At 35.9% G+C, this 12,736-nt stretch overlaps 1 protein-coding gene across 2 annotated transcripts in view; it reads left to right on the top strand.

Annotated features, from left to right (window-relative positions):
• LOC150104679 (E3 ubiquitin-protein ligase SHPRH) overlaps window positions 1–12,736 on the top strand; it is a 674,750-nt gene that overhangs the window by 446,588 nt on the left and 215,426 nt on the right. For both annotated transcript variants that reach the window (XM_090395874.1, XM_090395873.1), the window contains one exon: window positions 10,827–11,000. In XM_090395874.1, the coding sequence (XP_090252000.1) occupies window positions 10,827–11,000 (174 nt within the window). The remainder of the gene's footprint in view (window positions 1–10,826; window positions 11,001–12,736) is intronic.

The raw sequence follows: 12,736 nt of genomic DNA, 5'->3' as shown, positions 1-12,736 counted from the left end.
TATGGATACTTGGGTAATGGTCATGGTCTTGTGAATAGTGCAAGCTAAGGCAACTCTGATGCTGAAGATTATATTCTCATAAGCTCTCTGATCAAAATTATGAAACTTTCAGAGTTTCTACATACATTTGGGCTTTGAAATAATGTTGGATCTTTAATATCCACTATTTCTTATAACTTCTCTAATGTCTTTATAGATAAAAGTTTTTGCTCACATATACCAACCAGTGAGAAAGATACAGCACCTAAAATCCTAGAGGTAGAAATAATCCTTTCACTTTATCAAATGAAGGTCATAATTGACCTGTTTTTTCTTTATAGTCTGGTCAAAATTGCGTGGGACAAGAGGGAGAGACCTTTATTGCTGTTTTGTGGATTTTAAACAAGCATTTGATTCAATAGAGGAAAACTTAAATAAAAAACATAGACTTTGAAATACTAATATTTATTTCGAACTACTATCAGAATACAAGTGCAGTAGTTCGATATAAAAATACCACAACTAAAAAATTTGAAATCTAACAAGGAGTTATGCAAGGATGCCCATTTTCCCTATGCCTTTTTAACATTTTCATCCAAGGACTTTTTAAAGAAACATTGTCCTTAACAAAAGGAGTAAAGGTCAGTGGAAGACCAATCACTCATATCATCGGGCAACTCCAAGTAGTCCTTAGCCTCATCGAGGGAGGCCCTAAACATCATGTCAAAAACTATTCAGCATTTGCACAGTATCTATCATACTTTGCTTTGAACTCATTCACAGTCATGGCACCTGCAACAGACTCTAGCAGCTTATTCCACTCATTTACCACTCTAAAAGTAAAGAACCCAGCTCTAACACCCCCCCCCCCTGCTAAACCACACTCTTGCCCAGCTTCCATAGGTGTCCCCTAGTTCTCCCACCACCAGTCCTGATCTCAAAAATATCCTCTGAGTTAATCCTATAGAAACCATTTAGCAATTTGAATGTCTCAATCATATCTCCCCTTTTCTGCCTATCAACTAATTTCTGCAACCCAAAAATCTTCAACCTGTTCTCATATGGTTCATTCCATAGACCTGCTATCATCTTAGTCACTCGCCTCTGGATCCTCTCCACCTCCTCCCCCAACAAGAAGGAACCTAGGTGACCAAATCTGGGCACAGTAGTCGAGATGAGGTCTTATTAAGGCTCAGTACAGAGGTACAATAACTTGCTTGTCTCTGCTCGTCAAGGCATTTTTCAACAACCAAGTGAGTTGATGAGCTCATTTAGCTACTTTTGCAATGTGTCCCCCTAAACCTCATCTCCCTATCCACCAGCACTCCCAAATATCTGGCTTTGTCAATTTCCTGAAGTACAGTTCCACCAATGTGATATACTGCTGCTAATCTTTTCACCCCAAAATGCATAACCTTACACTTTGCTACATTAAACTGACATTCATTCTCCTTAGCCCAGTCTGCCAGTCTATTCAAATCATCCTGCAAAATTTTGACATCATGTGTATTCAGTATTGCTCTACCCAACTTTGCATCATCGGCAAATAAATGAACAGTTTCTCTCAGATCCTTTCCTATAACGTTAATGAACAAATTGAACAGTAGTGGTCGAAGAACAGAACCCTGTGGCACACCACTAGTCACAGGCTGTCTTTTGGACTCTACTCCTGAATAAACTACTCTCTAACATCTCTCCCTCAACCACCCTCCTATCCATCTCACCAACCCTATATCCAGCCCATTTGCTGCAGTTTACTGATTAGAATTCCATATGGTATCCTGTCAAAGGCCTTAGCAAAATCCAGCAGTATCACTGTAAACCCATTACCCTTATCCGGTTCAGCCATCACTGTATTATAAAAACGTGAGCAAGTTACTGAGGCATGATCTACCCCTTCACAAAACTATGCTGCCCCCATCCCCCACACGGTATCCCATTTCTATCTATCCATTCTTGAATTTTGCTTTTGACTAATTTCTCCAACACCTTGACAATGACTCCTGATATGCTGATCTGTCATTAATTTGCAACAGCAGTCTTGGAGCCTCCTTTATACAATGGAACTAGGGGTAGAAAGGGGTAGAAAGAGGGGGGAAGCCCCCCCCCCTCTTTCTACCCCTCAGGACTAACCCAGAGCTGAGACTTAACAATATTGTCAAGGGCACTGACAATTCCTTTACAGCTTCACGTAAGACTAAAGCTGGTATACCATCCAGTCCTACAGATGTATTCAATTAGGGTTCTGTAATATACTATTCACCTCCATTTCATTCACCTCAATTCCCGTATAAGTCATTGGTTCCCTCATTCTTGCAATACACCACCTGGATGATATTCTCTTGCAAAGTGTTCACATAATTCTACTATTTCGACTGATTCAGTTACCTCCCTACCATTGGCATTCCTTAAAATCATTCAGCCATATAAATTTTTTCTTTTACTTGCATCATATCGAAAGAACTGTTTAGGATTCTCTTTGGCTTGTGTTGCTAATTTCCTTTCATAATCTGCTTTTACTTTTCTTACCACACTACTTACCCTTCTGGCCTATGCTTTGTACTGTTCGTGTGCCTGCAGGTCACCTTTCTCCTTAATTTCCCTCCACAGTTGTTTTTTTTTTTGCGGCTCAAGTTTAAGTCCCACTTGATTTACTCTCTGGACTCTAGGTATGCAGTCAGTCATTACCTCCCTCAAACGCCCCTTTATCACTTCCCATGCACTATTAACATCCAGCCCTGGCAGTTTTACATGCTATGGCATTGATCCAAGCAATCTTCTAAGCGTGTCATACTTACTAGTCCACTAATTCCACATGTACCCTATCTTAACTGAAAATTCCACACATTTAGCCACCTCCCAGGTTAAGGCCTTATGATCACCCTTACCAATTGGTGACAATGTGGTCATAATCGTTATAGTCAAATTCTTAGTTGCAATTACTAGATTGAGCACTCTCGAACCCCTAGTATATTCCCTTACATGCTGTCTCAGATAGTTATCCCTTAGTAACTGCATAAAATTCTTTTCCTTCCTCCCATGTGCCCTCTCCTCCTTCCAATCAATGTTACCATAATTGAAATCCTCCCATAATAATTACCTATCTTTCACTCATTGAGTCTATTTGCCTATTCATACTACCTCCATCATCTATTCCATCACCTGGTCTACAGCACCCAACTGTATATTTTGTTCTGCTGGCCTTAGTCTCACACTAGATAGTCTCAAATGTGCTATTTTCACTATCTTGCAAATGAATTTCTATTATCTTTGGCTGCAGTTCATTGGCTGTCATCAATAACACCTCCTTCCACCCCCCCCTCCTTTTTTTTTCTGTGTCTTTCCTGAACACACCATACTCTTCACATTCTATCCTACTAACTATATCCACTTCTGTTAGCCATGTCTCACTAATGCTAATAACATGTGGCCAGGAAGAGCCAACCAAGGCCAAAAATTCCTCCTTCTTGTTCCTAATACTCCTGGCATTAGTGTACATAAAGTGCAAAAACCCCTTAGTCCCACTCCTATCTTGATGCTTCATATTAACTATCCCATGCTGATTTGTTATCCTTCGTACTAATTTAGACATATTATACACATTCTTACACTCCACTACCTCACTGATGTCTGCATATCCACTCAACAGCTTCTCCCCCTCCCCCTCTCCTCCCAAAAGCTCTAGTTTCCCTGATTCTGCACTTTCACTTCATTCAGCAACAATTTTTCCAGTCTCTGAACACTGCATCCATTCAGATGCAAACTATCTTTCTTGTATAAGTCTTTTCACCTGTGAATCTCACTCCACACATTGACAAACTCTTCACCACTCCTCCTGCATGACCTATGCATAGAATCATTCGCAATTATGACCCTCCTTCTCAACTCTACTCTTGTCATACTGCGGTAACAGTCAATCACTATCTTAACTCTCTCACTCTTTTCTTTTGCTACTTCTAGTATTCTTTCAAGTCCTCTCTCTCATAGCAAATTTCTCACCTTTTAAGTCATTTGTTCCGGCCACTATCATCAAATCAGTCATTTCTTTCATCCTATGCTTCTGTGCTCTAATAGCCTCACTTACATCATTAATTTTCGCACCAGTAAAGCACGATTTTGTCAAACAAGTATGCAGGTAAGTTACATCTCCAGGAGTCCAAAGACTCATTGAGGAAGGGCACCTACTCTACAAACTCTGTCTCCACCACTCAATTCACCAACTACAACGAACCGCAACTACACCAACGCCATCTACCGCCAACCACCACCACCACTAGTATTTTCACAGACAATCACAAACAGCTATGCCCATGTTGGGATTCAAACCAACAGCCTTTTGGCTGGAGAGCGGATATGCTAACCACTTGGCTAACCAGGCCGGCAATATAATAATATCATATATGAAGATAATATCATTATAACAGATCTCCAATACCAGCTTGCAAAATTACAAGAAACCGGCAGATTTATAATATGATTATAAATTCAAGTAAAATAAAGAATTGGAAGAAACCCAGAAGATATATAGATAATATATCATCAGGAAACCATAGAACAAGTTCATGGTTTTAATTACTTAAAACCATGAATTACTAGGGACATACTTGACATCAAATTTAAATGACATAGCAACAATCTTTTTCTTCATGGTTTCACGGTGTTCAGCATTCATTATTAGAAATTATGGAAATAACTACCATGTTCAGTAAAATTTCAGTTTAATAAGAACATAGTAACAATAAAACACAGACTCTCCGTTAATAAAATTTGGAAAAGCAACAAAATTCTTACAACTCAAAAAATAAAATTATATGAAAGTATAATACTATCAACAGCTCTCTATGGGTCAGAAACTTGGACTTTGAAAAAAGAAGCAGAGAGGAAACTGTTAGCTTTTGAAATGAAATGCTCCAGGAAAATAAACAAAACTCATTGGACAGAACAAAGATTAATGCACAAGTGATGCAAGATTCGAATATCCTTAACTTAACAGTTCTTAACACAGTTAAAAAAGCATCAACTCGTTGATTTGGTCACATTATGCAAATGGAACCAGACAGATTACCTTACCTGGTATTTGAGGGCACTATGGAGGGTACAACTGGGAAGACGAAGAGATCATAGCATAAAGCCCTTAGAACTACATTGTACTTTCAAAAGAGCTTGCTTTTGGACAAAGAACACTGGAAGGCTGTTATCTATTTGGGACTCAACTCATCTTGAGGATGCAAGATAAGAAGAAGAAGATATTCTTGTACTTTGCAAAGGCATCTGATAGATTATCTCATGTCACATTAGTGTACAAGTTGCAGAAGATGAGGACAGAAAACAGTGGAAGGCTCTTATCCACGTGGGACTCGACTTTTCTTGAGGATGGAAGAGAAGAAGAAGAAGAATCAAAATTATTTTGATCTTTTCATGCTGAAAAGTATAACATAGTATGTTTTAGGTAGATGATTCGTCTAGATTCATTAGTACAAGATTGGTCAAGTATATCCAAAAACTTAGTTCTGTGTTTAAGTGATTTTTAGGAGAACTATTTGGATATGAAAGTGGCTGAAGCAATGCATAATTACATGTAATTAGAATAAGCATAAATGAGTTACTGACATCCTTCTTGGAGAGTTGAAAATGAACATTAGAAGCACTATTACAAGATTGAAATCTGGATAATGCTCCTAGTATCTCATTATAATTCAGTTCTTGTCTTCAGTACTTTCTGAAGCAGGTGAAGAGACATGGACCATTGTGATTTTATTTTAGTTATGTGGAGTTCACCCCCTCCCCCCATTACTCGACTGCCCCCTTGAGCTCTCCTAATGAGGTATTAAGTACTATAACCTATGGCTGTAGCCTGTGTGTGTTCACGGAGCCAGTTTTTGCCTGCTTGCAGGATGAAACCCCCAGATAAACTGTGTGTGTGTGTGGGGGGGGGGCTGTCCACTCTCAAGACCAGCTAACTTGGCTATTGCTGAGAAAGATCCTTAAGCTCCTCACATCGTTGATTGAAATTTAACCTAGGACACTCCTTCCCAAGGCATATGGTTGTGAAGCGCATAACCACTAAGCTAACCGCATGGACTCTATTGTGATGATAAATGGCTTCATTGCAGTTCTTGCCATTATCATTCTTTCATTCAACAGATTTGCCTATATTTTGAAGCATGGTCATATCACTTACCTTATGAAGCATAAAATTTTGCCCTCTTTCTACTCCTTTTGAAGTTGTCCCAGTCTGAGACTTATGTTGAAAAGGTATGCCCAAAGCTGTTGTTAACTCTGTGGAACATTTCCATAAAACACATGGTGATATGTCATCAAATTCTATAGCCTTATTAACATTAATTTTACTCATTCCTCATATTTATATCAATCTTTATATGCTCCTCAGGGAAAAACTGCAAAATTAATACTGAAGAGCAAGACAATATATTTCACCTTCATATATCATTGAGGATGCTTGCTATATGAAGAAGACATTGCACCCTCACTTGCTAGAAGTGGGCAGTAGATGGTGCAGTTTGCTGTAGTTGGTGGATTACATGGTGGAGATGGAGAGTTGTAGAGTAGGTGCCCTCCCTCGATGAGTCTTTGGACTCCTTGGAGATGTCACGTAATAATAATAAGATATATGCAAGTCAAGTGATTTTCAACTTTTTTTTTTATTGTGATCCGAGGATTCTGAGAGGTAAGACAGTGATTGGATGAACAAGTAGAAACTATGAAACAATTAGAAGAAAATCAAAAGCATTGTGATGAGATAAATGCTGCAAAGAAAGTTGAGTTCCTATACAATCATACAATCGAGAAACTATAGGACCTTTAACTGAATGCTATGTTCTTTTTTTATTGTAGAGTATTTGATGTCATAACGTTGGAGATGAATTTTACTGTGAGAGTCATACTTTTCTATTCTTTGAGTTTAGAATGCCTTGCCTGAGAATGTGGTGTCTGCAAAGAGTTTGAATGTGTTTAAAACATGGTGTGATGAGCTGTGTGTGTGTGTGATAAAAGGACCTCCCAGATGAGTCTTTGTCTCCATGAGGTCTTGGGGTGGTAATAATAATAATAATAATATTGTGGATTTCTTTAATAGCCATATATTACTTGAGAATATTTTATATTTAATAAGAATTTAAGAGTTAGATATAAAATATTAGAATTTGTTATTTCTTAATTGTAATTCTACAGAGGATATGACTGTCACATTTCCATCCATAGTGATTGGATGAACAAGTAAAAACTATAAAACAATTAGAGGAAAATCAAAAGCATTGTGATGAGATAAATGCTGCAAAGAAAGTTGAGTTCCTATACAATCATATAATCAAGAAACTATAGGACCTTTAGCTGAATGCTATGTTCTTGTATTTTGTAGAGTATTTGATGTCATAAATGTTGGAGATGAATTTTACTGTGAGAGTCATACTTTTCTATTCTTTGAGTTCATATTGTGCATTTCTTTAATAGCCATATATTACTTGAGAATATTTTGTATTTAATAAGAATTTAAGAGTTAGATATAAAATATTAGAATTTGTTATTTCTTAATTGTAATTATACAGAGGATATGATGTTGTCACATTTCCTTAGAAATAAAAGAGAAGAAAATATAGAGTTGTATCTATTTTACATATACATTATTATCATTATTATTATGGTGTCTCTGTGGAGTCAGAACTCATTGCGGGACACCTACATTGACAAACTAACCATTATTCACACAATACCGTCATACTTCTCCTTAACCTCATTCACAAAGCACTCACCATCACCTCTGGCACTGCATTCCACACATTCACCACCCTCCAAGCAAAAAATCTACTCCTAACACCTTTATTAACCACACTCTTATGTGAATCCAGGGATGATCCCATGTTCCCTCCTTTCATGCACTGTACAGAAAACAGTCATTAGTATCAGTCCTATAAAATCCCTTTAATAACTTACATGTTTCTATCATATCTCTTCTGTTATGCCTATCAACTGGTTTTTTGGAGCCCACAAACTGCAACAATCTTTGTTACTCACTTCTGGATCCTTTCCACTCCCTTCTTCATCACCAAGGAATCCAGTCGACTTTGCAAAATAGTCCAGATGTGGCCTTATTAATTCCTTACAAAGTGGAACAATAACTTCCCTATCCCTGCTTTGAGTGTGTTCTTCAACAACCATGTACTGTTTTGGCCACCTTTGCAATATGCCCTGTAAATTCAGTTTTCTATATCTGCAATAATCCCCAAGTCCCTTGCCTCATCAACTTCTTGCAGTTCCAGTTCCATTAATATAGTATACAGCATGTGATCTCATTCTCCCAAAGTGCATCACTTTGGCATGTTAAACTGATAGCCATTTACCTTTGCCCATACCACTAGCATGTTTAAGTCATCCTGCAATATATCTACAGTACCTTCATTGACTATTGCTTTTCCCAATTTTGCATCATCAGCAAACAAGTGGATATTTCCTGTCAGATTAATTCTAATAATCATTAATATATTGAACAACAGAGGACGAAGTACTGAACCCTGAGTACAAACAAATAAAACAAATATACATCTTTGTTTATAAATATTTTAATTTTAATAGTTTGGGTCATTCTTTTGGAATGCATGTTTTGAATTTTGAAGTCAGTTTATCACAATGAGTATGAATCTAACATAAAAATATTCTAATCACCCAATAAACAAAATAAAACATAAGCATAGAAAGTGAGTAACTATAGTTAACTGACTTTTCATGCTTATGGAAACTTAACTCACAACCAACTTACTTTCCATTACTAAGTGTTAATATAAATGGTTTGCTATACAGAAAAGAGGAGGTTGTTACATCGTCGGTTTTCTATAAATTTACTACTATTATCGTTCCTGTGTCAACTAAGAATAAATCTCTAAACTATCTCTCTGGGACCTGTTTCTCTTTTCAAGCTCTGACGATATTTGTTTGTTTTAGCTGCACCAGTCAGAGCTTTAGGACAGAAAATTCTTGTTCAAAGAAACCTTTCCGGAGGTCAAGTGTTACCTAACCTCATTAAAAGAATTAAGTAGCTTAAAGTAATCTTAGCATACAGTCATGGCCTAAAGGCTCTTAGCTTCCTTTATATTCCCCTTATGCGTAGGTCTGTGGTTTTATGAGTGGTAAAATCAGTCTCATGCTCAGATAAAACTCAGACTTAATAGAAAAACATGTTTATTAAATGGTCAAAGAGATTACAATTAAGTTTAACATGTCAAAGGCTAATCACATTTTTATTATTACTAAATCACTAGTTAAGCAAATAAGAAATGTTGAAACTGACAAGTACGCTATTCAAATACTATGGGTAAATTTAATTCACACATAGCACAAAACATGTCAACTTCTAAACTAAATTTTCTGTCATTTTACTCCTTCGTGTTAGATTGGGAACTGCACAATCTTAAGTTCTCAGACTACCAGTCCAATACAGTCAATAAATCATTGCACATGGTCACTATAAAGTTCTCTTTCCTCCTAGTTAAAGTTCTTGTTCCTTCTTTCATCTAAAACTAATTATTACATAGGTAAAAGAAAAGGTTTTAGTACTTTACCACCTTGATGTGATGATATTGTGATTCTTTCGTCCGTCCTTCATTTGAATATATCTTTCTGCTATGGTAGGTTGCCGCCACACAGAAATCATGTGCTAGTCACAAATGGGGCATTTTTCTTTGCTGGACACATGCTCATCTCATGGTTTGCTGTCACCATCAAAGGGGAATCCTTTGCTATCTCACATCGGTAAAACCTTTACCAATGGCCCGAATTGGAATACTGCCATCATCTCGCATATAGCCTTGTCCGACTTACGTCAGTCAGCAATGGGGAAAGGTTGCAGCTCGTCGTTGTCAAACTTCCTTCTGATCATCAGCATCGCTGGTCTGCATGAGAACACAGAACAGGCAACAACAAGAAGGCAAAAAAAACAAGAGAGGGAGAGCTTCAACCACGCCTGAACTCGCTTTTATCCTCCTTCATAGCGCCCTCTTTCTGCCTTCAAATCTTAATCAAGGCGCCTCTCTATTCACTCTTACGAAGTGGCGTCACATTTCTGCTCCTCGATGAGCGCTCTTTTCGTGGAACCCGAATTCCGTTCACTTTCCACAAATGCCTTGGGGTTTATGTTATCAGCAGAGGTTAGCAAGCAACCTTTGGACTTTTGTTAGCACTTAGATACACGTTCTTATATAGAGCACAATTTAACATTAAAACTTTAAACAATACATTTATGTTTAGATATGCAATTTTTTCTAATTTTCATTTTCTAAAGAAAATGTGACATGTTCTCTCATATAATATTCTTACTTTGCCAACAGTACAAGTATTTTCTTACTTAGTATTGTGTTTTAGTTAAATCTTGAATCAATAATTCTTTTCTTGAAAGAGTCCTCATTCAAGATCTAATAAGGTTAATACAGTGCATGCAGAGTAGATTGTGAGTGGAAATATATTACCTAAGAATGTAGTGGATGTGGAAATGTTGAATGAGTTTGAGACATGGTTTGATGAGCTTTGTGTATGTCATTGAGGGCTTCCCATGATATCTTCTGAATCATTGTTAATGATAATAAATCTACTGCAGCATGAATGCTGAATGGTCAGTCAGTAAATAAATACAATACAAAAAATGGTTATTGTATGATATACGGTAGTGAACCATATAAACTTTTCCTCTATATTTGCATTTTGTATCTCACTGTTTCTGTAGCAATGTATAAATTTACTAAGACAAGGCATATGCAAAATTCATCATAAATGTTGACTCTTACCAAAGAATATTATTACAGGTGTTTCTTTACACTGAATATTTTGATATCGTTTGACAGATTTCATGATGCTAGAGGGCTACAGTATGTTTTTCATAAACTGCTGAGTGAGTTACAGGATTCTCATGACGTTCTTTCTAATGCAGTAAATAAGCTTCCTTGCATTCCATCATCCAGTGAAGTTAATTCTGCAGTCGACTGCCATTTAAGACCATTGCAAAAATCAAGAGAAAAGTTGGTATTAAAGTATATATATATATATATATATATATTATTAAAAATTAACTATATTATTATTAATTTCACGTGTAAAGTTCAGTTATTCTATATTAAATATTATAATCTCTTCCTGAATTTTTCTTTTGTTAACTTTATCAATACAAATAAATACTCATACAGCAAACTTCTGTATCTGTTTGTATTTAAATTAAATTATTCATTCACAGAACTAAATAATTTATTCTAAGCTATAATACTGTTTGTTTGATAAATCTACATTTCATACTTAATTTGATTTAAAAAAATTTTAATCATGTACAGCTCCCCTCATTCTTCATCGTTTTAGATACACAAACAGTTATTGAATAAAAGCTATTATGTAGTATAGCGCTACTTAGAAGATGAAGATTTATTCCAAATTCTTGATGACATTAAAATAATAATAAAGAATGATCGTTATAGGATATTTTAGATACCGTGGTGCAATATATAAATAGGTAAGAAGAAACTGCATGTAGTAATAAGGGAATGGAATTTCTGGAATTCTTGAGGGACAGACGTCTTAGGCAAAATGTGTTTCAAGAGTTTTTGAATTTGAACTTTTTGGAGTGAAGTTTTGTCTGGTTCCAAAGAAGAAAATGCGAACTTTCTTATGTAGTTAAAAAAAACCTACCAGAACTCTAAATGTGTCTTTCATAATAAGAAAGACCGACCTGGTATTGCTTTTATTTTCGTATGATTTGCAAAATAATTTCTGTTTATAATCTTTTTAATACATATTTATTAACATGAAAATATTTTATTTTTTGTTACACTTATTGAAATATAAATTTTTATAAATTTGAATAAAAAATTATTTTTTGTCAATTGTATTGTTGTCTAGTATGGCAATAGCAATAGTAAGGAATAAAAATGGTTTCATATCTTGCATAGTAGCCATCCTTTCCTCATAACAGAGAGATAATAGTGTGACAGTTTGTCTTCAGAAAATCTTGGAATGTTTATGTGGTGAATAAATCAACAGTCTGTTTGAAAATAGTAAATGTTAATTGTTGACAGTGTAGAGAATGAAACAGCATGCTCTAATGTCCTAAAACCTAAATTAATCACATTTAAAACAAATCACTTCCAATAATTACAGTATGTTTACTTTTCCACTACAGCATTCCTTTCCTTTTTTTTTTTTTAGTGTTGCATGGTGGTCAGCATTCATTTTAGAAATTATGGACTTTACAACCGTGTTATAAATAACTGCTTTAATTTCCCAGCATTTCACCCTTCATATTAAGGTCATCATCTGGAGTATATACAAATATACAAAGACAAGCTGAGTTGCATTTCACACAGTATGCTAAAGAGACAATGATTTGATCAACGGTTATTCTACTGGCATGACCTCTAGTGAAAATATAATATAAAAAAAATTATACGTATATATAATATAAAACAGATAAAATTAATTAATTATTAAGCCCTGTTTTTTAGAGATTAATGACACCTAGTTTTTGTGTTGGGTGGTGGTGGTAGGAGTATATGCGTATATATTGGCCAGCATGTGTCGTTTCAGGTAAACGGTGAATGAAAGACTGCTGGAAGGAAGATGTGTGTGTATATCTAAAAAAAGTGTGTTCTGCTTTTCAATCTCAATTGTGAACTGTATATGTTTGTGTTGTTTATTTAGGTGGCTAAGGAAAGTGTCTAGTGTCTGGCGGCCATGAGGCCAGATCGTGAAAACATTGTCAACGTACCTA

This window comes from Typopeltis vanoorti, chromosome 7 (assembly GCF_054136105.1).
Source record: "Typopeltis vanoorti isolate ZY-2024b chromosome 7, IOZ_Tvanoo_1.0, whole genome shotgun sequence".
NCBI lineage: Eukaryota > Metazoa > Arthropoda > Arachnida > Uropygi > Thelyphonidae > Typopeltis > Typopeltis vanoorti.
Note: the sequence above shows the minus strand (reverse complement) of the source record. Positions and strands in the feature narration are given on the sequence as shown.